The sequence below is a fragment of the Tinamus guttatus genome, unplaced genomic scaffold (assembly GCF_059628265.1).
Source record: "Tinamus guttatus ecotype Peru unplaced genomic scaffold, ASM5962826v1 Tinamus_guttatus_pri_ptg000059l, whole genome shotgun sequence".
In the NCBI taxonomy this organism is placed as follows: Eukaryota; Metazoa; Chordata; class Aves; order Tinamiformes; family Tinamidae; genus Tinamus; species Tinamus guttatus.
Window position 1 is genome coordinate 1,145,795 of NW_028288593.1, and position 26,810 is coordinate 1,172,604.

General features: G+C 36.0%; 1 protein-coding gene across 1 annotated transcript in view; it reads right to left on the reverse strand.

Moving 5' to 3' along the window:
- The window catches only part of HCN1 (hyperpolarization activated cyclic nucleotide gated potassium channel 1), a 189,339-nt gene that overhangs the window by 83,167 nt on the left and 79,362 nt on the right, over positions 1 to 26,810 (reverse strand). Inside the window, exon 3 of the mRNA XM_088540319.1 lies at positions 7,347 to 7,508. Coding sequence (XP_088396445.1) covers positions 7,347 to 7,508 — 162 coding nt within the window. The remainder of the gene's footprint in view (positions 1 to 7,346; positions 7,509 to 26,810) is intronic.

Genomic DNA, 26,810 nt, shown 5'->3' on the forward strand with positions numbered 1-26,810 from the left:
TTCTTGATTCATTCAAATGCTAAGGAATATTTAAGCTTTGTGATTATCAAAGACATTGTTTCAAAGTATTTCTCTCACAGTACTGTATAAACGGTAGCAGTGCATAATTTAGGTAAAATTGTGTTAATCAACTAGACTTGAAAGTATACATCCCTGTCCACTCCAATCCTACTCACATGATATTATCATGATTTTTTGTAATGCATTACAGACATGCAAAACAAAGAGAAAGCAAGTACTAAAGTAATTTCAGGCATGTTTTCTGGAAAATCAAGGGAATACTATTGTGCTGGGTTTTTTTTCTCTTTTTTTACAGCTACTTTAAATATACTAGTAACCTTCTTATAGCAGCTTTTAATGCTAAAATTGATACTCCTGCATGAGAAAAAAGCATTACAAATTACAAAATGTGGTATATGAACCAGAGATTATGTTCATCACAGTACTTTTTTTTTTTTGCATTATGTTTTAACAGCATTGCCAATGCAAAAAAAATGAAATTAACATAAACATCCTCTTTGTAGGAAAAAAAAAACACAAAAAAACAAATCATATTTGAAAGAGGCATTAGCTGTTTAAAGTTTGCAGGAAACTGTTCCAAGAAAGTGTTTGCAGCTTGCTCATACAGATAATATGTAGATACCTGTACAAAGACTACAAAGACTATCTAGAAGGAGGCTTGTACAAAATAATTAGCAATTAGCAATTTATCAGAAAATCTGTCACAATGTACTTTAGTAAAAACATTTATAGATTGAGCTGCTTTGGGAGAGAAACATGGAAATATGGAAATTTAATTTTGATGGTAAATCCCTCCTTGAATTCTGGTCTTGAAAATTTTCTCACAAGCCCTTATGTTAATAAAGAAGTATGGAAATAAATTACTATCTGTTAGGTACATTCATTTGCTTTTGAAAACATTCTCCAACAAATTGTGTCATTATTCTTTTTCCATATAAGGAAGACGAGATTTGTATTTGAAAGGGATGAAGGCATTCAAAGTAGATAACTAATTAACTAAAGCGATCCTCTTTAGCACCTGTTATCACAACAGCGACACAATGTGATCATCAGCATTTTAAACATGTGAGTCCTAATTTAGATCCTTAATCTGTAGCATGGAGCACCAATTCCTACTCACATAACTATCACCATCAGTATTACATAATTACATCAATAATATATTGCTGTACTTATATAGTATTTCGGTAGAAATTTTGGTAGCAGAAAGAGTTAAAATAGCAAGTCTTATGACAGTACTTTAGCTTGTAATGTTAATCAATTTTCAAAGTTGCTGAAATGGTTCTCTGTGAGCACCTACTTTGATGGACTGTTTTCAGTTTTAACTCCTTTGTAATACAAATGATCATGGATAAAGTTAATACTTTCACTAAAGTTAAAAAAAAATGAAGCTTTATATCTCCCTGTAAATGATTTTGCACCTTTGCTTTTCACCTTTGAAACTTCTGTGACTCAATTTGCTAATGTTACTAGCATAATTATCTCAAAATGATAACATGGGAATGAATTAATGGGAGTAAGCTATGAAGATGAATATATTCATTGTCCTCTGAGATTATTACCACTGAGGCTTGACTTTCACAGAATCTATAACAGTAAAACCAATATGTTTATTCTGCATTTCAGATTATTAGAAAAAAAGAAACTCTTGCCCTCTAGCAGTGTATCTTAAACAGAACAGATAAAAGAAACACTAAGAAAGAGCTCAGAACAAATGAATATCATTTTTAGGAAAAAAAAGAAAAACAGACTGGAAAAAAAAAACTTTTAAAGGAGATGCATATTGTGAAGATTCTGGGTTGGTCACAGGGACTTCCTTAATACTTCTGATCTATTTCCTGTTGGCACTGATTAATACACCAAATACAAATAATGAAATGTTTTTAATAATTAAGAGGCACAGAGAACATTCATGTGCTCTGGTCTAAGCGCATGAGAAAGTTACTCTCAAAAATAGAGAATGCAAAGTACAGGAGACATCAGCAAAATAATATATAAAGTTCAGGCAGAAAGGTACGAATAAAAAGTTATTGCTAGTTCTTTTTTTTTTTTTTATGGATGTTCTAGGTCTGCAAAACAAGATGACCTACCAGAGAACAGAAAAAAAGCTTAATCCAAGACTCCTGTGATCTTCCTAAAACCTCAGCAAGTGTCGTAAAAATGAGAACTTAATTTTTTCTCCTCTTCACTGATTATGACACATTGAGTTAAAACAACAGTGTCCTCAGCTACCCCATTTCTCTGCTACTGGCTAGCTCGGCATAAAACTTGGGGATTGCAGTTAACACTTGTCTTCATTCTACATTAAGCATATCATGTCGTTTAGCACTTTCTGTCTTCAAAATGTTCATCTGCAGTTTCTTTTAGCGTTATTTCCTATGAGCTAATATATTCTCCTGAGCTAACATATCTTTAAGCCTACCACTTAGTCCCTAACCCTTTGAAAAATGCCATGGACTGTATCATTGCTTCATCATCTTGATGCAGAAGTGTTTCAATCATCAAACAAGTTAAAACACTGTTGTATGCGAGAGTGACGAAGAGCAAACAACTGAACTTGAGACAATTGCTCATACCAGTAGAAATATTATTTTTCAATGTAAAACCTCAAAACCAATTATCTCAATCCTAAGAATGGCAATTACATTCTAATTGTTATAAAGACACGTTACAAAAAAATATTCCAAATTGGTAGAAAATACTTCAGAATAGTAGCATACCTCAAGAACTTCTGAATGACTGCAGTGGTCGGACATCTTGTATGCTTCATATTTTCTGAGCACTCAGTTTCAAATCATAGGATTTGATTTACACCAGAATTTATTGTTCAATGTGGCAAATAAAGCCGAGTGAATCTATGTTTAAACGTGTTGTTTAAACATGTGTTTAAACATATGTTTTTAAACATGTGTAATGCTTTAAGAAGCATGCAGTGATGGCATTTTCATGGGGTTTTCTTGATTGTCTTAATGACCAACCATAATGAAGAAGCTACTACGACAATACATTACCAAAAAGGAAAAAATCAAATATTGAATAACTCATCAATGGCTAACCTATTCCTTCAGCTTCACTGAATAAAACAGAGATCCTCCTGAAAATAGAGTACAGGCTCATATAATTGAAAATGGTTTCCTTGTCCTTGTGTTCCAAGTGAAATCTTATCAAAATATTTCTTTAATTCTTTTAATTCTTAAGAAATGTTTAGAATTATGTGTGTGGTTATTATTGTGTTGCATACTATACCTATGTTAGCTTAAATCGTAGCACACTCTAAAGAGCATTTATGGATTTCACCATTAAGTCCTCAGTCTTCATTTAATAGGGAAAGGCTTTCAGACTTGGCAGCAGAAGTTCCCAAATCCTTCCTATTGGCAATACTGTCAGAGATAGGATATGAAGTCTAACTTTGGGCATCCCTTGCCCCTGAGCAAATGTGCACACACAAGGGAATTGAGATAAGGCAACTCCTCCTTCCAGCAAATCCAAAACCTAAAACCAATACAAGAGCTGAAGCAATCTGATCTCAAGGACAGTGAGGAAGAAAGCAGAATACCTCAAGGGTTCTTGCTGAGCAAACACCGGCAGACTGCCATGAGAAATGCCAGCAAAGCAAACCCTTTTCACAAATCCCTTTTGGCTTTTAAAATTCTATCTTCAACTTAAATTCTATACTCTCATGATAGATTTTTCTCTGAACATTATATACAAAAAAAATGGAAATTGGAAAATTCAAGCAAATATCTACACAAAGGTTTGTATGTTTTCCTAGTCATACAATTATTTTCCTAGTCACACAGGCAAATAGAAACAGGAAAGGAGAAGTTACGAGTCTTTGAATATGGTTGCTTCAAGATCGCACACACCTTTGAGACTTTGTCTCAAAGGCAAGAGCAAACTTCTAATACAAGAAAAAGCTAATCTGATGCAAGGGATGCTTTCTCCCTTACAGGCAGTCATACTTAAATAGCCAGATGGCATCTATGGCAAAAAACATCTTTCATCACTCTTGCTTAGAAATTGTCCCAGATAAGGAGGCTGAACTATAATTTTTCATTAAACAGGAGAGCCAGGAGAAATTAAGCAAAATCCTCCAGACACTGTAAAATATTCTGATCAGAGAAAACCATCTTTTTTTTTTTTTTAACTTCTGCAAGACAGATATGAATTAAGCTGCAGACTGGTACAGTATTAGCCAATGGTGGTCATATTCCCTTCACATAAGAGGCTTTCTATTTCATTTCATGGTCTATTTCTAAGTCCACTTTTATCCATTTTTATCACGCTTTCAAAGAACTCCAACCTATTTGTTTTTCTTTAATCACATTCAGTCTCCTTGCTCAGAAATGCAGCAAGCAAAACACAACTTGATTTCATTACCCTAATGCTTGCTGAAGTTAAATTTCTTAGGCTTTCCTCCATTTAACCTATGTTATTTTTCTTAACAGTGCTTCCAAATGTAAAATCTGAGTATATCTGTGGAATATAAAGCTCCTACAGAAGAAATAGCTTTTCGACTGAACCTTTTAGGAGAAGTTCTTGCACCGTGCAGGCTGAAAGCATCCAATGTGCAAGGAGCATGGGAAGCAGCTAGGGCAGGACGTGTACATTGTGCTTTGTGCATTTAAGAGACAGCATGTCATCCTCATGACATACTTATTTCCTTTACCATCAAGTTATCTGCAAAAGCTCTCGCTTGTAATCAAACATCATCCTGTTGCATATCAAATAATAACTTTATGGCTGAGCTCATACAGGTTTAAAAAGAGACTTTAAGCCAGTACTTTAACCAACCAATTAAATCTTATTTCTAAGCAAGGCTCCTGTATTTTTCTGAGGTCAGATGTGGCAATGATACTTTTCAGAGCAGCATACACTGGACTCACATTGTGAATTCCTGGGAATGTCCCAACAAAACCTCCATCACTCTAAGAAAGAAAAAAAACACCAAGAGGGTTCATTTTGACCTTTCTCAGAGTAATCCTACATCACTACTGGAACAGACAGTTGAACCAAATTCCAAATGTACCTAGATGCAAGGATTACCTTTATTTAGTAATCTACTAAAATCTCTGAGGAAAATTTATGAGTAGAAGGGTACCTTGTAATGTACCTTGACAGAAAGGTACATTAGCTAGAGTTGCACACAGATCTCTTTCTGACACAAGATGTCCCTTTGGCGAGCACCATCACCAGTTCACAGGTAAAGACCTCGGACCAGAAGAAATAATGAGTATCTGACTCCTGTGTCAACAGCGTTTCAGTCCAAACTCCATTTTTAAATGCCCATTTTAAAACCCATTCTAGTAAGAGAAGTATTTAAATTCTGACCAGATTAAATTGTTATAGGCTCCCATACCATGGGAGTATATCCCATTTGTTAAAGTACTTGTAATCAGAAGGTGATACCTTTCCAAATTCCAAAGGCTGCAGTTAGCAGGGCTCTGCATGCACTAGCAAGGCTTACAATAATAATGATAATTTCATAATAATAATAACAATATAATAACAATAATAATAATAATTTCCTTCTATTCCCTCTATCTTTTCACAGTACTGCCATTCAGTGATTGGCTTTGCAGTCTTTGGCTGCATTCAGTTCTGAGGACTTCACTTCCAGAGGCTGGAAAATAAAGTGGAAATGTCTCCTAACGTTTTAATGAGGTCAAAAGAAAGGTCCAGTTGTTTTCCCTGACAGTGGCCTTAGATACACTCCTGATTCCAGCCTGTCAGGCTATAACACTTTCTCTTGCCATATGACTAGAAGACTGCATACGCTGTGAAAATAATCTTGCTTAATTTTCAGATGGCCTCGCAATATTTATTATTAGCAACACATTCAGCTGCCACAGAAAAAAATGTGTACTCAACAGCATGTGGCCAGTCAGGAAAGAGTATCGTTTCCATAAAAAAGCAGGCAGAAAGAGGGGTCTCCATGTGAATGTGCACTGCCTTCTCAGACTAAATGTAACTCTTTTCATTGAACTGAGACTATTTAATAGATAAATGTTCTGTAAAGGTTAAATATTTCAACTAAGTGTAATACAAGGCCTATTTCCTCTCGCTCTTTAGCATGACTGTCATCCAAATCTTTGGCAGCCTGGTAGAAAATGTACCCTTTCCAACTGTGAATGAAAAATATTACAAAGCAGAATCCGGAATGCACCAAAATGCAAAGACGTGCCAGTCAGCATCCTGGTGACCTACTTTTGTATAGCAATTCCATTTTCGAAGATATGTCACTATATTTTGGGGGATAGCTGCACAACGAGGTGTCAGCAAACATGCTGCTTATCATTAAATATGTTGCTTGACGACTGCAAATACTTGTCTGTATGACTGACATTCTTAGCCATCGAGCTCCCACAGTGATGCACAGTATCAGATTCCAAAAGGAACAAATATGTTTCTACAACAACTATACACAGAACTGAGCAAACTGCCTATCTACTTATGACAGGAGTAAAGTTACCATTTCATGCATTCTAAAATTGTAAAAACTGGAAACACTTTTTCAGGTGTTTTATTTGACTCATTTCTATGTTTGGTTTTTTTATCAGTTTCTCTAACATTCTTGAATTTTGATTTGGAAGAAGCTAAGGTCCTCTGGTGAATGTGTCTGAAATATAATAGACAGCTGATGGTTTGTTTAGATTTTTTTTTGGCATAGGTATGTTTCAGCAATATTCTCAGCATACTTCCTACTATAATGTTCTATGTTTTAGCTCGTACATAGTCTAATTCTTGACAGTCATTGGTCTCTAAAGGCACATGTTAAACAAGCCCAATACTGTTAACCTTCTGTATGAATAACGCATGTCTAGAAGGCAGCAATATTCGGCTCTTGAACTGTCTGTTCATATAGACAAAAATATCACAGAAGTAAAACTGTAATTCCCACAGTTTACTTAGAAAAACTTGGTAAAGGGTTTCATGAGATGACTCAGAACTTACTTGACAAAAGAGAGGACAAAATTAGGTGAACTAGATAAGAATAATATGATTTCCCGAGCATTATGAAACAATAACCAAAACAGAAAGTGCTAGTCAACTTATCCCAAGTTATATTTTTGTGGCTTTTTTGAGAGAATGAGAATTTAAAAAGTAAAATGATCTGAAAACTGAAAGTATTACATTTACTAATAATGATTCAATATAATGCTATTGGTGGTTTAGCTTATTAGCAAGCCAACTAACAAAAACAAAAAGCAAGCTTGAATAAATTGAATAGTGTTACTAAATATGCATTGTTACACTTAAGTCTGAAGCTAACTGTTTAGAAAAATAATGTTTAAAAAGCACAATGAAAAATGAACAATACTTACAACCATACCGTTTAGGGACACCCAACAATCTGGTGGGAAATCCTGGAGTAATGGTACTAAAAACTGAAGACAACCATCCCAGTGGCAAAGCAGCAACATCATTCCAATGAGATTAAAGATTCTCACTACAGCACTGGCCAGGTCATATGTCATGTGGAATATCTGTAGACAAAAATGATAGATGATTTACATGATGAAACATTTAGAAAACAGAAGCACAAACCATTTACTTCTCATCCAGGTAGGTTAAAAAAAAAGAAGTACTGTGCTGAAGTTCTAAAACAGCACAGATCTCTCAGTAAGGTTCATAAATTTGGGCACACTAAGTCGTGCACAGAGCCACTTTGATAAAACTGACTATTTGATGCAAGTCATCGTACTTGAGGTGCCTGAAAAATGCTTGTTTTGCATCAGAATACACCAAATAAAAGTACTTTAATCTTAGAGTTTACTACTTCTTTCAAAGGAAGCAACTTTCACAACTTGCCGCATCCACAAGTACAGACACAGTCCTGACAATAGAACACAATGGGAATGTTGTCTGTGAAAATAGGATTTCCACCAGAATCTCCCTGAAAAGTCAAGATTAGACAGAATTTATACATATTTTAAACAGAGATCACAACTTCAGGAAGAATTTCCTGTTGCTCCAGAAAACCGAATTATTACATTTACACAAGGTAGATGGATAAAAATCAAATCCATTTCAGTTTCATACTTCCTCAAGCTTCACACTGGGCTTTAGTGTATGAGATTAGATTTCCAGAATAATTCACTGAATTGGATACTGAGGTTTTGAGTTTTGGAGTTTTTTGATGGATAACAAATACGACAATCAGAGTAATGCTGAGCACTAACATCTTCATTCCAATAGCTGCTTAGAAACAGAATTTTTCTGAAAATAAGCATGTATGTGTTTCTTTGCTAAGCATGTGAAAGTCTGTTTCTGTGAAACGTCTCAAAGTCTGCAAAACAGCATGTTCATAGACATAGAATTCCTGAATCCCTATCCTGTTTCTGTAACTACAGGTTTGATTTATATATAAGTTTATATTGTGCATGTATACTGTGATCACAGCTGCACAAAAATGATTATTCTGTGATGGAATGATGGAATGGAGCCCATTTGTGGCATAGATTCAAACTAAGTAGAAGATTTGAATTGAAAAACTCTTATTTTCAAATAGGATTTCCTATGTTTCTAGAGCCTTCCATGCTGGCATATTTTTATAACAAATCTTAAAAGCTCCATACAATTTAACTGGGTAATATGCACTGAAAAAAATGTTGAAAGTTTAATTTGCTAATGTATTTATTTAAGCATTTCAGAGATCTAGCCTGCTCTTAAGTATATGTCACATCCTGCCTACCCTATGGAACTGTGTGATGAGTCAAGAAGGCTTCCCAATCCCAAATGAGCTATTACATCTAGTATACAGGAAGAGCTATTACACAGACTAAAATTCAACCAAATAGCTGGAGCACTGTGCTTAGATTAAAGGACCTCGCCGAATCAAAGAGGTCTGCTGTTGATTTTGGGCTTAGTATGACTGAATGATTGTGTTTTTTTTACTTCCAAGTGAGCACCATCTATATTTTCATCAGTAAGAATTATTAAAAATGCATAAACACATTCCAGGTTATTATCTATCCTCTTAACATGGTAATATTATATCAGGACTCCAGCAATAGCACCCACTAATTTTCACTGTAGTGGTTTATTCCTCATGTTTCATTTGTGTAGTCTAATATATGTATACTTTATTATAATAACTGATAAATGTGCATTAAAGAAAATTACTTCACAAGGCAAATCTTAAGTAAATATAGAAAAATCTTTTTAAACGGCTCTGCGTATTCAAATATTTTTTCAGTAAATAAAAATGTGTGTTTTTTTTCTCCTAAAAGGAACTTACCATGGATATATGTGCTTGATTTAAAAAAAATTTAAATAACCAAAACATACACTATAAGTGAACAAAAATATTTGTAATCAAAATAATAGAAATATTTGTTCACAGTATTGTATTGACATCTTTAGGTTTGGAAGGAGAGAGGTTTTTTAAAACTAACACCCAAACATTCCCACAGACAGAAGTCATATGGTTTTGATGTCCAGTATTTTGTTTTTGCATTTCTGAAATGTCTATGATAACATTCAAACAAGGGGGAGAGAAGAAGTCATGTTTTATAGCATTTTCATTTTGAAATTATAAATTAAAGTGCCTACATTAATGGAATAATCCTTACAATAACTCCCAGGAGTTGTGTTAAACATTGTTTTTTTAGATAATTGGAGCAACAAAATTCAAGAGCTTGATACCACTCATTTCAACAAGTAGTGACTTGTTAGTAGGTAACCAGTAGGTCAGGAAGAAATTTGAGCAGATCACAAATTGATAAGATGTCTTGATTCCACAGTGCTAGTGTCCTGTATGTTTAAGACAAATCTCTTTGAAGAGGCACCTTAGCAAGATAATACAATAATAATAATAATAATAAAATCAAACAGTTGCATATGCTTAAAGTTAACTACTTAAACTCATTACTCAGGTGCCTGAACACACTTAGATAGCCTGGGTTTCATTAAATGCTCATCCACAAACTCTACGTAAGTCAGTAGAAGTTGCAGATAATATGGCAGATTTGAAATTGTGGCCATTTTATTTAGATTTCTTACTCCATACATAAATATTCAATTTATCCACAAAGATATCCAACTAGAGTTACATGATATCATTGCAGCTGAGAAAAAAATAAAGCTCCCTTGAGAATTAACTCTTTCCACATTATTATTTCAAATAACAGAAAATATTTAATAGCCATTTCTTCATTTTATTTATTTTCTTCATTTTATTTATTACTCAATTTCATGTCAGCTAGACTTGATAGTTTTCATTTGTATCATGTGTTTGTTTTTTCTTCATTAGAATAATGTTCCCATTTATGGTTTCCATACACTTCAGAATATTGTTTAATAATAAATTCTGATTTATGAATTTACTTCTGAAAAGTCACATAATGTCTTCCACTCTTATTTTTATACTCTTTCCCAATACCTTGGAAATGTTAAATATGGGCTTAAAAACCTTACAATGCCTCTGATAATATTTTGGCAAGATATTGCTCAGAGAAAGGAAGAAATTGCTCAGAAGTCAGAATTTTTGCTCACATTTTATTAATGACACTTTTTACTCCTCTATGTGAAGCAGGAAGCAGACTATTCCTTCCTCACATTTATATTGCAGTGTAAACTCTAAACTGGTTCTACTATTACAGCCTGAGACAGAAAAACTATTCCAGTCTTGCCAGCCCACTTGCTTAATAACACTTGAGGGCTGTCATAGTAAATTAATAGTGCATATATAGTTTAACTAAAATGAACACAAAATCTGTTGAACTGCTGTCATGAAATACACTAGGTTGCCTCTTTTGCCTTCTGATATTTAGATTTAATATTTGTTCATTTGTAATTTTTTAGTTAAGTTTGATTTTTAATTAATCCTTGATTTTTAAATGATTTAAATTCTTCAAGAAAGAAAATAAAAGAAAATCTCATACTTTACTCAGATACCTCTTCTTGGCAACCTCTAAGAGGTAGTGGGGATGCTCAGAATCATCAGGCTAGCTCAGGCTTAATCCCCAACTTATGATTTGCATCATGCCTCAGGAAATATGAAATGGCACCCAAACTAAAGGAAGCTATAGGGAGCCTGAAATACTAAATACCCACAGTGGACAGACAGAAATAGCTGTGTTTGTACCACAGTTATTGAGATCATACTGAAAGTAGTATGAAGTAAAGCAACAGAATTTCAGGGTAGATTCTAGGCAAAAAATCAGCAGTAATTAATAAAAATACAATGCATTTTTGCATAATTTTCTGTGTCAGTTTAAAATTGCTGGGGTTATCCCTTATTGCACCAGCTAGACAGGGTTTATAAATTGTAGGATCCAAATTTTCCTACCTAAGCTAAATTTTCACAGCTAAGATGATGGTGGCCTCAAGAAATAAGAAATACAAAAGGTGGAGGAGGACTCAAAGCCTCTTTTTCGATTATCTTTTCTCAGCCTGCCTAATCAATGAAAGACATGCATGACTCTGTTTAGCCATTTCATATTCTACATTCTAGAAGATTAGAATATTAGATTTTAGAAGATTTAGATTTTAGAAGACATTTCTATAAATATCATTTGGGACACTATAGGTATGACCTAATTTCTGCTAAAGCAAATTTCTTTGGGAATTGTGAATTATTACACTCTATCCTGAAAGGATATCTGCAAAAGTACATGTAAGTGTCTATTGATTGAAATGCCTGGCTATGCCTACAAGGTTATACTTTCACACTCTACTGACTCATGATGTATATGGTTAATTTTATTATAAATAATTCATAGTCGATAATTCAGAAGTGGGGAAAGGTATATAGCACTATTTAATCTAGCTGTAGTTATGATGTTAAGTTGATGAAAAATGTAAGGATCTGCATTTACTTTAGCTGACCCTGGAGGAAAAAACTCGGTGATTTAATACACAAAACAAAGTAGTTTTAATCAAGCATATCTGGAAAAAAAAATTAAAAAGAGCTGAGAGTGGCCTATTTTATACGACCTTTAAAAATCATTATTTTCTAGATGCAGTCAATCTGACATTAGATTTTATAATAGAAGTCCCATTTATTCCACTTGAAGGCATGTAAAAATATAAGCCAGTTTCTGTGAAGCAAAAAGAACAGCTGAACAACATTTAAATGTGACTTTACAATGTTCAGGTTAAACCTGAAAGCATTAATAAAACCACTTTGCTGAAGGAAGAAATAGGCAAGCCTTGGAAATGTCAGGTTTAACAAGGAAGCAAAAATTATTTGCTATATACATTCTGCCATATATATTTGGTACTGTAAATTTGCCAGTGCCATTCTAATGTACTATCTCTCACACAGAGAGCATGGCTTCACTGACTTTTTATTATTATTATTATCGTTGTGATTAATAAATGTGACCTATTTGGATATCAAAACAAGGAGGAACAGCCACTTCAGGTCTACAGTGAGGAAAACAAGCCATGAGTAACCCAGCTTCAGGACCCTCCAATAAATAATACAGTGCTAATCTTCACTATGTTTTTGCAGAGGTGGAGGTCACATTCATTATTTATTTTGATGATAAGATGTACCTTATTAGACCAAGGATTTATTTTTGTTGCTGAAGTGAAACAAAGTGAAAAAAAAAAAAAAAAAAAGTTCTTAGCTTTGAGAAGCAAGCAAATATGTAATACTAACAGCTTGTCTCCATGACAATATCTAGTTATTATCCTTAAGTTATGGTGTCTAACTGAGAGTGACCATATGGCAAAAAATACTTGAACTGTACATGAGCAGAGAGATTGAGTTTTGCAAGATGCCTGCATGAATTATGCTGCAGTTTCCACACAACATTATTTCAGCTATCAGCATCACCTGAACTTCAGCTCCACCTTCTTGACGGGGCATGTAACCAACGTGAGGGCACCACTGAACCCATGCTAGAGACTTCTGTGAGTGGAGTTCAGCTATAAGCAAGATTTCAGTTATTATACTAGGCAATTACCTATACCCTACAAAGAAGATAGGCTCTGGATATAGCCTGTCCATAAGTGCCCCCAAAACATTATGTACAATTTATTTTCCTAGCTGAGTTTGAGCAGCCATTGCTTAGACTAATGTGCAGAAGTATTCTGTCAGCAACAAGAGGAAAGAAGCAAATTACTTTCTCCCTCTCATCCTCTCACAGAAAGATGAAGGCAGTATCCCTCAGGTCTGAAAAGGGCGGCAGAATGAGCAACATAAATCCTGAAAAATATTACCTCCTGCCATGTTTCAAACAAAAGTGCTTAAAATCAGATACCTGATTGCAATTTTAGATACTAGCAGGAGCTTCAGAAGCCCAAGTTTTCACATTTTAAAATAATTATTTAGCTGCTTTAATCCTTATTAAATGTAAAATAAAACAATAAAAAGTAAATAGCAGGCATGTACTTTAAAAAGAAACCTACCACAAAATGTGTTATAAATGTTAAAACACTTTGAGATCCTTAAGAAATACCAAAGTCTTCCGTGTCAGATAAAATTGCGTTTCATACTATTTATCACTATTCAGCTGTCACAAACCCTAGGTGCTTTGAATTTCTGTATTTAAAGCAAAACTTTGGAAGCAATCACATCCTACCCCCAGAATGCAAGGTCTTTTCCATTGGCTCACACGTCTGGAATATAGGAATGGCTGGCAAGAAGACGATGTGGGCTCGCAGTTGCACTGATCTAAGAGTAAAACAGGGCACAAACAACGGTCCCTGTGATCCCTTTTGTGCTCCTCAGACGCATCTGCTGTGCCTGTGAGCTCTCTGGAACCTACCCGAATATGAAATGCATCTCAGGATATTTCAAAGAATGGGCTTACTTAGGTAAGTAAAAGCATGTAAAGAAGAGCATGTCTTCAGGTTTAACTGGCACAACCATAGCAGAAGAAAGATTTATATTCAAGATCAGTAAAAATGAATAGCCACAAGGTTGTTTTGCTGCAGAAGGTATTTATAAATACAGTTTAACAGCACCCCCTGAACAACAGATTATCCTATCAACATTGCACCAGTGGGGCCCTACAGCCACCTACTTCCAGCATCAGGATTTTCCTAGGCTTCATGTAGATTTCTTTTCAATCAGTCACATTTTAACTTCAAAATCCTGTGAATATGAGATGAAATCAGACACTTTCTGAAAGTTGAAGAAACTGTAGAAGTTTCTTCTGCAGAAGAAACTCTAGAAACTGTAGAACTCAGAAAACTAAAAGTCTGAATGTTTATAAAATATTTATCTGAATCTGCTGTCTCTGTAAAACAAACCTCTCTGTGTTTTTCTTTTTCATTGAGTTTCCTGTATATCATTACAGCCCACAAATACCTCAAGGAACTTCTCTTATCTCCACCAAAACCAGACTACTGAAACAACTGAAAGTTTCTGAATAAAAGGGAGAAGAAAAATTTTTCTCCTATCAGTCTAAACTTCAAACAGAACCAGTTTGAGCTTTAAGGGGATGATTCATTAAAGTTCTTAAATCACAAATTCTTTCTGCATGATGCCTATTCCGAGGTTACAAGACTCCTGCATTTCTGAGTTTCAAACCAGTTCTTCTATTTATAGTATATAGCAGCATAATGAATGAACAATTAAAATAGTGAGAAATATTTCTTTCTTTTAAAGAAAAAGAAGTTGGTATCTTACTAAAGCCTCTGAGATTAATCTTCTAAGCATGAAAATAATGTGCAAGAAACATACAAAGATTTGAAATAAAAGTATTGATGTTAAACTTCTTGTGGAACAGAAATTCTGAAACCAAATTGAATCAGAATGCTTTATTTTAGTAGCATATCATATCTTCCTTTCAGTAGGCCCCAAAACAAATTTGATATTGCTACATTCTAATAGTTATATTTTTGTGTTTTTAAGATTAAACATAATTTATGAATAAAATAAATGAAATTCTTTAAAAATAAATTCCATAAAAAATCCAAATTTATTAGAATTTATGTATTTTTATAGTAATCTAAAAATAGAGGCATCCTTATAAATCCTTGTAAAAATAATACTAAGAGTTCAATTGCCTAATAAAAATTTCATGTCAGAAAAAATGTTTGTTTAGTATGCAAAACTAATTTATGTGGAAATTTCAGATGCTAAATTAATCTATTTTTTAACTGTGGTAAACCTTTGGTAAATATATGACAAACACTCTAAAGAGTTCTCACATATCAACAAATAATATACACAAACAAATAATTTACAACAAATCCTGAATGCGTATGTTAAAAGGTGTTACCGCAAAACTTTACAGGTAGTCTATGAAAAAGGGGGATTTCGAAAAGGGAAATCATACAAGTAATACAAGTCATACAAGTAACATCAGAAAAGAGGAACTACATTAAGAAGAAAGTAGAAAGAGTTACTTGTTTTTAGCATTGTTAGGGTTCTCTGATTCCTGCCTATCTCCAAAATTTTATTTCAAATGCACCTTGCTTCTGATGGGCAACATTTCTGAGGACTGAATAAATGATCATTTGAGATTTTGTTTTAGTGCTATCAGTTATATGATGAAAAGTTGAAGAGCTGTCCCTGTAGCAGTTTTTTTTACACTATGCTTTGAGAACACAGACCAGTAGAATTAGTAGACCATGGCTATGTTAAGGTAATTTGAGGAAGAACACTTCGCATACGAGAAGACTCATGTGTAAAAATGTGTTATCTCTCAAGGTACTTTTTACTCTGTAGTCTCTTCAGAAGGAGTTTACATTTGGTCACATATACTTTTAAAATAGTACCTCATTAAATACAATGTCAACCTGCAGTTTGACAGATGAGTTGTAGTACATGACAGATTGCTTTATAAAGGACACAACATGTCAGTCTATGAATTTGAAAAATATATTAAAACATGACTAATATAACGGGAATCATTATTTACAAAAGCACATAAAAAAACAGATCTGAAATTACACCAAAAAAACAACAACAACAACAAAAAAACCCACTTGATCACAGTCTGAAAGTGCCACTCTAAAGTAACTACAACATAATTTACTTTTACTCCAATTAAAAACTCCTTCTACCCTATTCCTCCTACCCCTCACGTTTTTCCTCCTTTATGTCATCGTTGGCATGTCAGTAAGAGAACTGCACGATGTGCGATACTCTCCTGAATTTCTGGCCATGCCAATATGACAGTTCCTCTCCAACCCACCAGTTTTTGTCCCACCAGCTGCTCTCCCTGCGATGGGGACTCCTGAGCATCGATCTGTCCCTGCGCTCTTCTTCCTGACCCATTTGTGCTACACACTGCCTGCTCAACTAGCCTCATCCTGCTTTTCACTGATGGGTCACGGCAAACACTTCTCATGGGAAGCTTGTCTACAGTCCAGTAAGCTCTGTGTTAGGTTTTCTATTGCTGAGGGTACACTATGACAGCCCATCATGTCCCGATACAGATCTCTTTTTGTCTCTTTGCCATTATCTCTTTGACTTTCTATTATTTTCTATCTGATCAGATGAAAGAGCCTTGCTCTCAAGTTCCCATTTGGCTATAAATCACTTAAGTTTTGCGGCAGAGTATTTCGCCCCACTTTCGAAGTACAGGATGTCCGTTTGCTAAGACTGACTTCAGTTTCCTACTGCAGTTCATCCTGAAATTAGAGTCCTCATCTCAGAGGTTGTATGATCTAGAGATGTGTTGTTGAAGACTACACAAAAGCACCTTTTCCACAATTAGTGCTGCTTCTGTGCATGCCTTCAATTGGCCGTTCATCGTTGGGCTTGACCATATATCTACTAATTTGTCTCGGGAGTATTTCCATTCTAGTACATTTTTTTATTTAGGATAACAACACTCTTGCTAGCTAACGTTGTTGCAAGATCTTCACTTAGAAGAATATTTAAGCTCTGTGAGAGTGTAAGAGTGTACAGTGTAAGAGTGCTCTGTGGTAGCAGGATCAGCCCCCTCTGCACTCATTCCTTGCAGTCTGCCCTACGCAGGACTATGAACGGAGCTGCCAGGTTTGTCTGCTGGGTTGTCTGCTACCTTCCACCTCAGATGCAAATATACGTCCGAAAACTTGATTGTGGTTTGAGCCACGGAGCCTGGTTATGCTGGGTTCCTGAAAGTTCCTTCCTTAAAGGCTTGGCCACTAACTGTGCACTTTATTGGGCCATATCCTACTTTCAGAGGGCTCATTAATTTAGTTTTTATCCCTGAATTCAGAAGTCTTCTTCTAATTTTGCTTTCTTATGGCTTATTAACTGCAGGCCCACTGTGCATGAAAGTAAAAGTAGGAGAATTCTGTCTGCTCTCAAGAGCACTTCACCTAGGTTTTAGTGTCTGACTCTCATCTTCCTATTGTATCTCTGGCAACTTTTCTAGCAGTGAAACCATGCTACTTGCTACTGCAGACTGGCATTAGCATTACCCACTCCCTGACATTACAGACTATGTTTCAGTGCTGTGCTCAGTGTCTTGGTTTTTTTCTTCTTTGCCATACTGTGATGTCCCTTGCTCTTTCCAAGATGTGTGACAATGCCTCTTCTTTTCAGGCCTGATAATTTCTTCTTTTTAGTTTATAAGATTATTGTGACTCATGGCTTGCACAGAGAGATTTTGCTTTGTCTTCCACTTTCTCTTTGTGGATCTATTTCTGTGAAATGCTGTCCTTTTATTCTACAAAAAGCCTGGGCCCACAGGAACTGTTCTTTCTCCTCTTTCCCGCTGAGGATATTCAGTGTTATACTGAGATCAAGTGTACAGGCTGTTCTGCCCTGCTGTGTAACATCGAGCAATACTTACATTTGTCAACTGTAAAAAGAAAAATAAATCTTTTGTTTCCTATTTCCTTAAGCACAGGCCACATTTGCCTGTTGGCTTTCTAGTAGTTTCAGGATACAGTGGCCCTGCCACAGTTTTTGTTTCCAATCTCATGTTTCTACTTTATCTGTCACTGATGCTGACTCGTCAGTCCAGCTGGAAGCAAAATGGTTATTGATCAAAAGCATAACTTACATATGACATCTAAGTGATTGGCAGCCACTGAGGAGGATGTATACTGGAGCAAAGTGTGAGTCTATGAACTTAAAGGAAATACTCTCTTCTCCACTCCATCTCCTCAACTGTCACACACACTCCATTTTTTTTTTATTCTGCCTTGAACAGAAACAAAACTCCAGGACAAAACTCATTTCCTTTGGGATGTTTAACGGATTTATTTTCCATTCCCTTTATTAAATTACAGATTTTTCTTATTTCCTACAATACAGGTTGCAATTTTATGCTTTCATTCTGTATCAGTCTATTCCTATCTAGGCTTAACATTGGAAGGCTCAATCTCCTGTCTGAAGCATTAGTAATATGTAACAGCATCTAGCTATATGAATTAGCTATGTGTTAGTATTACATGTTTTCTTCTGTTTTTTTCGTTTCATGCTAATAAAAAAGACAACATCATTCTGCAGTATTGAATTGTGACCCCACAGGATGGTACAGACTATGTCAATGGTGATATAAACATTAGGACAAGCATTAGCTGGAGGAAAGAGCATTTAACACTGTTTTTTAAGGTAACATGCATTTTAAGAATGACAGTCTGTAGCCATTTTCTCTACATCTTGTATTAGCTTTCAACACATGAATACCCTGTTCATTATTCTAGAGAGAGTTATTGGATACAAAAGTGTGCAATTTATTTTTTTCTTGTGAGACAACACAATAATCTCCCTACATTTTTCCTTTCTGTGTTTTGTATTTAAATCACATTTAAAGCGAAAGAGGGGCTATGCTAAAGCAGGATCATATTTAAGAAGAAAAAATTATCCTCACTTTTTATTCATGTATTTATATGCTATTTTAAGTTGATGTTGAAATTTTGATTCATTTCCATATATAAAGTCGGATGTTTCTCTTACTAAACAACTGAAGAGAAAGAATTTACTTGCAGCAATTATACCAGAATTTTCCTCTGATTTCTCTGAATTTTCTTATTCTAGTTTCTCAAAGCACCTCTGAAGCACATTTTCAGTCCACCCATTCACGATGTTCTTATTTTTCTATATTCTGTTCCCATGCCCTATACTCTTTTCCTTTTTTTTAATGCACAATGAACATAAACATTACATCCAAATAACATCCAGCTAAATGGATTAAATTCAAACTTGGCCTTAAATTCAGACCAAGTAACTGTCCATCACTCTTAACAGCAATTGTATCTAGGGGCTGCCAATGAGAGGTTAGCATTTCTTATCACCAAACATAACCATGATCTAAGTGACCTCATAAAACCTGTGATAAATTTAAAAATCGAGCTTGGGTTGTCCGTATTTGTGGGTCTATGTTTAAGCTCATAGGCTTGAAATGATCAAACTTCCCTCAGAAGTTGGTGGGAGGCTTAAAATAGCTGTAAGAAAAGAAAGGCAGTAAACCTGAGATGTTTACAAAGTTATATAACTCCAAGACCTGGGACTTAGAAAAGCAATATTGAAAGGACCACCAAAAGCTGTAAGAGTGGCCAAAGCTGCCATTATATTCCAGCCTTCCTATTTTTACTAATTTATTTCTAACATAGAGAAATGTTTTGTTAACAGAGGGTAAAATCCTCAAAATGTTTATCTTATATATTCTTAGTCCTGCATTTTACATCACTGGGACAGTTCTGTGACGGAGACTGAATAGCAAGAACGCAATTTACGCAACTGCAGAGTGACAGTGAAATGTAGAGTTATTTTTATCACTGTTTGGCAGAATGAGCTATGCCATAGATACTTTGAATCTTTCAAGAGGCCGGATTCTCACTTTGTAGAGCTAATAACCCAGGAAGAGAAAGATAAAAATTATAAAAGTGATAGGAGTGGAGGATCATTGTAACCAGTATATGGAGATCTGCAGGGTACCATGGTTAGACACATGGGTGATGGCACCAACATGTGGTTGACGCAGCCAGAAAAACACAGCTGCCCTAAGGCGTGAGCCTGAGCATCCAAGGCACGTCTGGAGCTCTGGAAGTAGAAGTGAGCTTCAGGAGATGGGACTCGGAGTTGACAATTAACTTGTGCCGACACTGTGTAATATCCTGACCAGGCCAATACATGTGTTATTCATCATTTTTTCCAGCCAACAATGTTTGTCCACATGCCATCACTGGGCAAGCCAGATAAACATTCTATACAGGGCGTCCCAGTGTTTCAAAGCATGTGCCTGGGCGCAGGTGTAGATTATTACCAGACCCTCTTATTTCTAAGAAGGCAGCAAAGGAGGGTGCTAGGAGCCCTGGAGCCATCCTGCCCTGGACTCACTACTGTTTTACCCCTGTGCAAGTGCTGTGTGTGGGGTGTGTGAGTGTGTAAGGGCTGTGTGCGAGTGTGCGGTGCCGCTGCAGGGCTCAAGGGCACAAGGGAAGTCGCAGTGACTTTACGGGGCTGTGAGAACTATTTGTCTACCCAGCTCCTGTACTGCGAAGACAGACCACAAGCAAAGCAAACAAGCCACAGGGCGCTTTCTAGAGGACTACGGACTGTAGAGTAGCATTTACTCTATTGTCTACCAAGCAATATTCCCTGAACTGCAATTTTGCAATTACTCCGGACTATTTATCACTTGTCCATGCGACCCTGTCACTCAGCTGGTCCATCTGCCTGGAACTTGCTCGATTAATGACAGTCCTAGAAGTGGCAATAAACGACTGCCTTTCTTTGTAAATCAATCTGCTAAGTATATATATTTTTCTTTCCTCAAGTATTCCCAGTCTGATGCCCAGAACAAGTAATAGTTGGGTTACCCAACTATTTTTTTGACATTACTATGTCATAGCTGAATACAAGAACGTGATCATTATGGGAAAACCTTTATGGTCAGATTGACTACCATCTGACTTCTATTTCTTTAAAAAAAAAAATCATTTATAAAATACAAAGAGATTGTCATGCTTTTTGACATACCTCATGTCAAGCACTCATATTATGCTCTGCACAATATGATTAAGACTGCCATTTACTCTGTTCATTCACACATCTTTGTAATATTAATTGCAGACTGTTTATTCCGAAAAAGCAAAAGATACTGACTTTATGGTTCCTTCTGTGGCTCCCTTGAGACTGTTAGGAGCAAAAGCAACTGTATAGTAGAGGTAAGATCCCTCTGCTACACTGTTTTCTGTGCACATAGTGCAAGGAGGTGGTACTTTTGGCACACTATTAATGCATTTAATACTCATCCTCTTTAATCCTGTAAGATTATGGAGAGTTAGCACTTGGTGTCATTACATTCATCATGCATAGTACTAAGAGGCCTTAAGAAACAGTGATAAATGTTATTTATATAAAAAGCATAAATAGCTATTAAATCTTCTTTTTTTTTCCAGCAGCCCCAGCATTTGTTCTACCAGGTAACAGTAAAATAAATGGAAGCTCTTAAAAGTGATAATAACTAACAATCTAAGTGCATCGTTATTTTCAAGAGACAGGGAACATTTTGTAACCACACACTAAACCCTGTTAAATCACAGTCGAGATCTCTCCAATGTCCTCCTCTCAAACTTTAGGTTTCCTTTCAATTGATTTCTCTTCCCTTTACACTTCAGTGATTATTGATCCTTTCTTTCCTAGGAAGCACAATTATAAAACAATTATCTACTATTTCAGTATTTCCCTGTCAGTTACAACAACAACAACAAAAGTAGAATTGCAACGTTATTCCACTCACAATTTATTCCACACAACTCTTTTCCTCCTCTCTTGTTTCATTTTTTCTTTCAAAAACCTTTTAAATGAATGCACAGAATGAATCCTGTGAGGATGTGCATACTTCTTCAAATATCTATCTTAAAAAAAAAAAAAGACACAAAGAATATATTCTTTGCAGGAAAAATTTTTGTCTCCCTGAAAGTCAATAGGAATTCTATATCATTCTCATAATAATCTCCAGATTTCACTTAACTCTCCTTGTCTTCTTGTGGCTGAAATCAATTAAATGGTAGTTCATATGTCCCAGTCTTTAGAAGAGACGGATTTGGCAGAAATAATTTGATATTCAGGCAACTGTGTGGTAAAGATACCAGAAAGTAACCTCAAGGCAGCAGAAGCATAAAAATTGTGGTTCAAATGGATTTGAGTTCTTTCTAAGCATTTTTCCTATCTTATTAGTATAGCACATTTTATATTTGTATCTAAAACAGCAAAAATACAGTTTATTAACATTATTCTCATATGTATTCCATACCGAAATATATCTAAGTTCAAGTTTCATTTGTGTGAAACGAATGCTTCTGCTCCTGCACTGAAACCGTACACATATTCTTCTCATCACCAGGCAGCAATATTATACCTGTCCATATTACATGTTCTTCTTGCATTTCTTGTATCTTTACCAGTAAAATTGCCCATGATGATGAACAGGTTGCTTCCTTGCGGTCCTATTATTTATTTTACACCAACTTTGACAAAGGTATAAAACCTGTTCTGCTAAACCAACTTGCACCATCACCTAGACTTCACTAATTAAGGAATCAGAGAAAATACCAAGAAGCTTAATGCACAACATGAACACCCAGAAGGTCTGAACATTTTGTTCTTCTCCAAAGCAGATCATTTCATTTTAATCCAGGAGGTGTTGGTTCGTTTTTTAATCACCCTTAGTTTTCAGAAATATTTTTCCATTATTGCATGTGGTGTGACAGAGGTCCCACACAAACCCTTTTTAAAGACTGCAATCAGTTGCAAAAGCACCTTGTGATTAATATTAACCATTCTGACACAGGCAAAGCAATTCTGATTTTACAGCTTTGATTACCTCAGTTCTTTTATAGCAGATGTCACAGAAGTGATGATCCCCAAGCAAACAGGAATGCATGGAGAGCCACCATCACCTGTGATAGCAGCAGCCCAGATGTCACACACAGGCTGCTGGTGGCTGCTACAGAATAGAGATTATTCCTTGTTTTCTCTAACAGCTCACCTGTTTTGTTTTACATTTTGAAGCTTATTAATACAGTTGATATGTGTGATCACACTGGAAAGCCCCATGTCAATGTTTATGCAGATATGTACCTGTATCTATCATTTAACCACCAGAGTGCAGAGATTGTGCCTATCCATATGGAGGACATCTCCATACAGAAAGTGAAGGAAGGAATCCTCTGTTCTGTTTCTTCTATTTCTTTCTACCAATCCCAACCCTGACATTCTCATTAGATGAGCCAAGTAGGTGCTTACAACAGCAAAAAAAAGTGTAGTGATGGTGGAGCAGGAAACTAAGTTGCCCTCTGCAAGTCTCTGTTTCACTTACTTTGAAAGATGTCTAGGAAGACTAATGCTTTATCCTTAGCATCAAAATGTCCTGTCTCTGACTGTCATACAGAGGCTTTTGGAGACTATTTTACTAGACTGTTTTTTTGTTGTTCTCCATTCTCGAAGTCACAACAGGTTCTTCACCCCACTCAATAAGAGATCTGGGGAGAACCGCCTAGGTCGCACTACTCTGTGAAGAGATTTCTGCCTTGTTGTGGGGGATTGAGAGGAAATAACAGATTTAGCTTCTGTGCTCAACTGACAAACTCTTTTGAAACCCAGACTTGGTGCCACAAAGATGTCAATAATGAGCCACTGCTGGCCCTTAACGAGGCGACCTGCTGGTGCTCCACTGCTTCATGCCTTGGGCGTGTGGGAAGCTGACAGAGGCTCAGCAGGACCATCTCCACACAAACCCAAGGGCAATCTCACCCATATATATCGTCAAAAAGCCTCTATTTCTTTAAATTCTGCCAAATGATTTAACTCATTGACACCTTGAGCCATATGGCTGTCACATGACGTAGTTCACAATGTAGTACACATGCTGCACACCATTTCTTTCTAATTTTTAAACTTTTATTATATATATATTCTACCGTAAGAGTCTGAATTCTTATGAAACAGGTAAATCAATGCTAATGGTTTGCCTTTTCCACAACTTCTATTTGGTACTTCCATCACTATTGGTATGGGTTTACCAGGTAAGTTTAAAAATGTTTTTAAATGATCCAAATAATAAATTCAGATATATTTTAGTGAAATGTCTACACTTTTTAAAAAGAAGACCCTGTATTCAACTCTCTATTAATACTTTTTGTGACAAAATTCTAAACAAATTCAGGCAATTCTCACACAAGAACAGTTTTACTTCTTAAGTTATAAAAAAAAAACTTGTTAGACACTTTTACTAGAGAAAATATGGAATGTATTATATATTTACCAAGTCAGAGAACATCAGGTATATTAAGTTGTTATGATTTTGTTTTTGTTTACGCATCAAGTATTTGATTTACTTTGGAACAAAAAGAGCATGTAGTGCCACCTAGGGGTATTTATAAGCTTGTGATTTGATTTTTGACAGTTGAAATATTCCGAATTAGGTTTATTTTTCCTAACTGCATTCCTAGGAACAAAAATATGTACTAAAGGAGATTTACGTAATTCTATTTTGCCAGCCTGAGAGTATGGCATATGCTAATTCCAGGAACACAATGAAATTAAAGTCTTTTCTCTATTTCAGCCAATAGCTCTAAAGCCACTTGCTCTCACAGAAAATTACAGAGCAAGCTACATATAAATGCAAGGGGAAGGGGAAGGGGAAGGGGAAGGGGAAGGAGAAGGGAAGAGGGGAGGGGAGAGGGGAGGGGAGAGGGGAGAGGAGGGGAGAGGAGGGGAGAGGAGGGGAGAGGAGGGGAGAGGAGGGGAGAGGAGGGGAGAGGAGGGGAGAGGAGGGGAGAGGAGGGGAGAGGAGGGGAGAGGAGGGAGAGGAGAGGAGAGGAGAGGAGAGGAGAGGAGAGGAGAGGAGAGGAGAGGAGAGGAGAGGAGAGGAGAGGAGAGGAGAGGAGAGGAGAGGAGAGGAGAGGAGAGGAGAGGAGAGGAGAGGAGAGGAGAGGAGAGGAGAGGAGAGGAGAGGAGAGGAGAGGAGAGGAGAGGAGAGGAGAGGAGAGGAGAGGAGAGGAGAGGAGAGGAGAGGAGAGGAGAGGAGAGGAGCAACAACAAAAAACTGCTGCCTCCAAACTCCCACCATACGAAAACAGTGGAAAACCTAAGAATTATTTTAATAGACTGTATCTGATATTTGCAACTCCGTTTCAGATGCTTGCGGGTATGTTTCATTTCCTCCAGTGCAACAAGAGATTGGAGAGGTAGAAGGATTCCTCAGCACTTCAGAAACTAAAGTGCAAGTCAAAGACATCACTTAGTCATCCGAGTTTTGATTTCTTGTTGGTTTTTTTTCATTATTTCTAGTTTGGGTCAAAAGGGGGTATAGTGCAATTACAGTGGACAGAAAAGTGGCTTAATCTATTTAAGGCTGCTTTAGAACACAATTGAAAAGTGAACTGCTCCCAGAATGAGCCTTGAATGTACAATAAAACACTAATTTAATTACAGATTTCGTATAGCAAATATTGTAGTATGCACATATACTATAAAAACAGAATTAATTAATTCTATTGTTTTTCAACTTACAATGACCAAAGAGGCCGCACATTTTGATCATGCTGCCTTTGTGTGTGAAATGCATGAGACAGAGGATTTAAGTCTTAATTTAGAGCACTAATGTCAGCGCAATTGTGAAATGTGGAGGCATTCAGGAGAATCTTCATGCTAGATTAGTAAGTACTCCTGATACAGCAATGTAAAATCCTAATCAAGATATTGCTAAAAAAAAAAAAGGGGAAAAAAAGGCCCGTCAACTGATAGTCGCTGGCAATATTGGCTTTCTCAGATACTATATAGGACATTGATCCTGCAAAAAGCTGGGTTCTCTGGTCGTAATCCAGGAAAGCACTTAACAAGTACCTTATTTTAAGCATATGAGCAGTTCTGTTGATTCAGTGTAAAAAAAATTAAAAGAGAAGGGTCTGTCCATCATTTTAACTCAGCTTATAAGTCTAGCATCACTGGAAAGTTGCCTTGTCACCTATTAAAATATATATCAAGATTCATTGAAATGCTGTTAGCTGACTCTTACAGGAGGACTCCTAACACCTACCAATGTAGCGAGCTTCTTCAGGTACCTTTTTTCTGTTCTTTGAAGCTGCTCATTACTTCTGCACCTATATCCTGCAAATCCCATTTATGAGGGTCTCGGCATACAATTCCCTAAAGTAATGGCATTTCTCTAGCTGTATATCATTCTAAATTAATTTGATCTTCCAGGGGAACGTTTTAATCATCTATACCAAAATCCGCGCTCTCTACCTTTTTCTCTTAGGGCCAATTTTCCATTGCACAGAAAGATAAAAGCAGTTAAGGGAAGTTAAAATTACTGTAAGTGATAAATGGAAAACAAAATTGTATATATGTTCAGTAACTACAACTGTGATAAGCTGATTTCTTTGAGTGACAAAAAGGCCTAAAAATACAGAGAAAGGCATGACCTTTCCTTAATATAATGCTAATCAACCTTCTCTTTCATAAAAGTAGTTGAAGTATTCTTTTCCTCGGAACTACTAACTTCATTTTTTCCAAAGTGAAATTCTTAGAGTCATGGAAAGACAATCCAGGCTAACCTATTTCCAGCACATTCCAAAACTGTTATATTTTTTAATCATCTGCCCTGGTATTTACACAGTAGTCCCAGTTTAATGCCATGTCCTGTATGGTGAATCTGCCCTGTAGGCTGTTTGTCTTTTCACCTCTTCTACAGGGACATTGTAGCACAGTACTACACCGAAAGCCATTTTCTGAAGCAGTGCTCTTAGCTACTTCCTTCTCTCTTTTGACTATTTTGACTATTTAATGCATTTTATTCAGCTGGTTATTTATTTATTCACAGCCTATGCTCTGCAACTCCTTGGCACTGATCACATCCAGAATTTCAAAATGGAGTGCCACATTCCTCATACACAAAAGAATATAGTTTGTTATGAGCTTGGTATAGGTG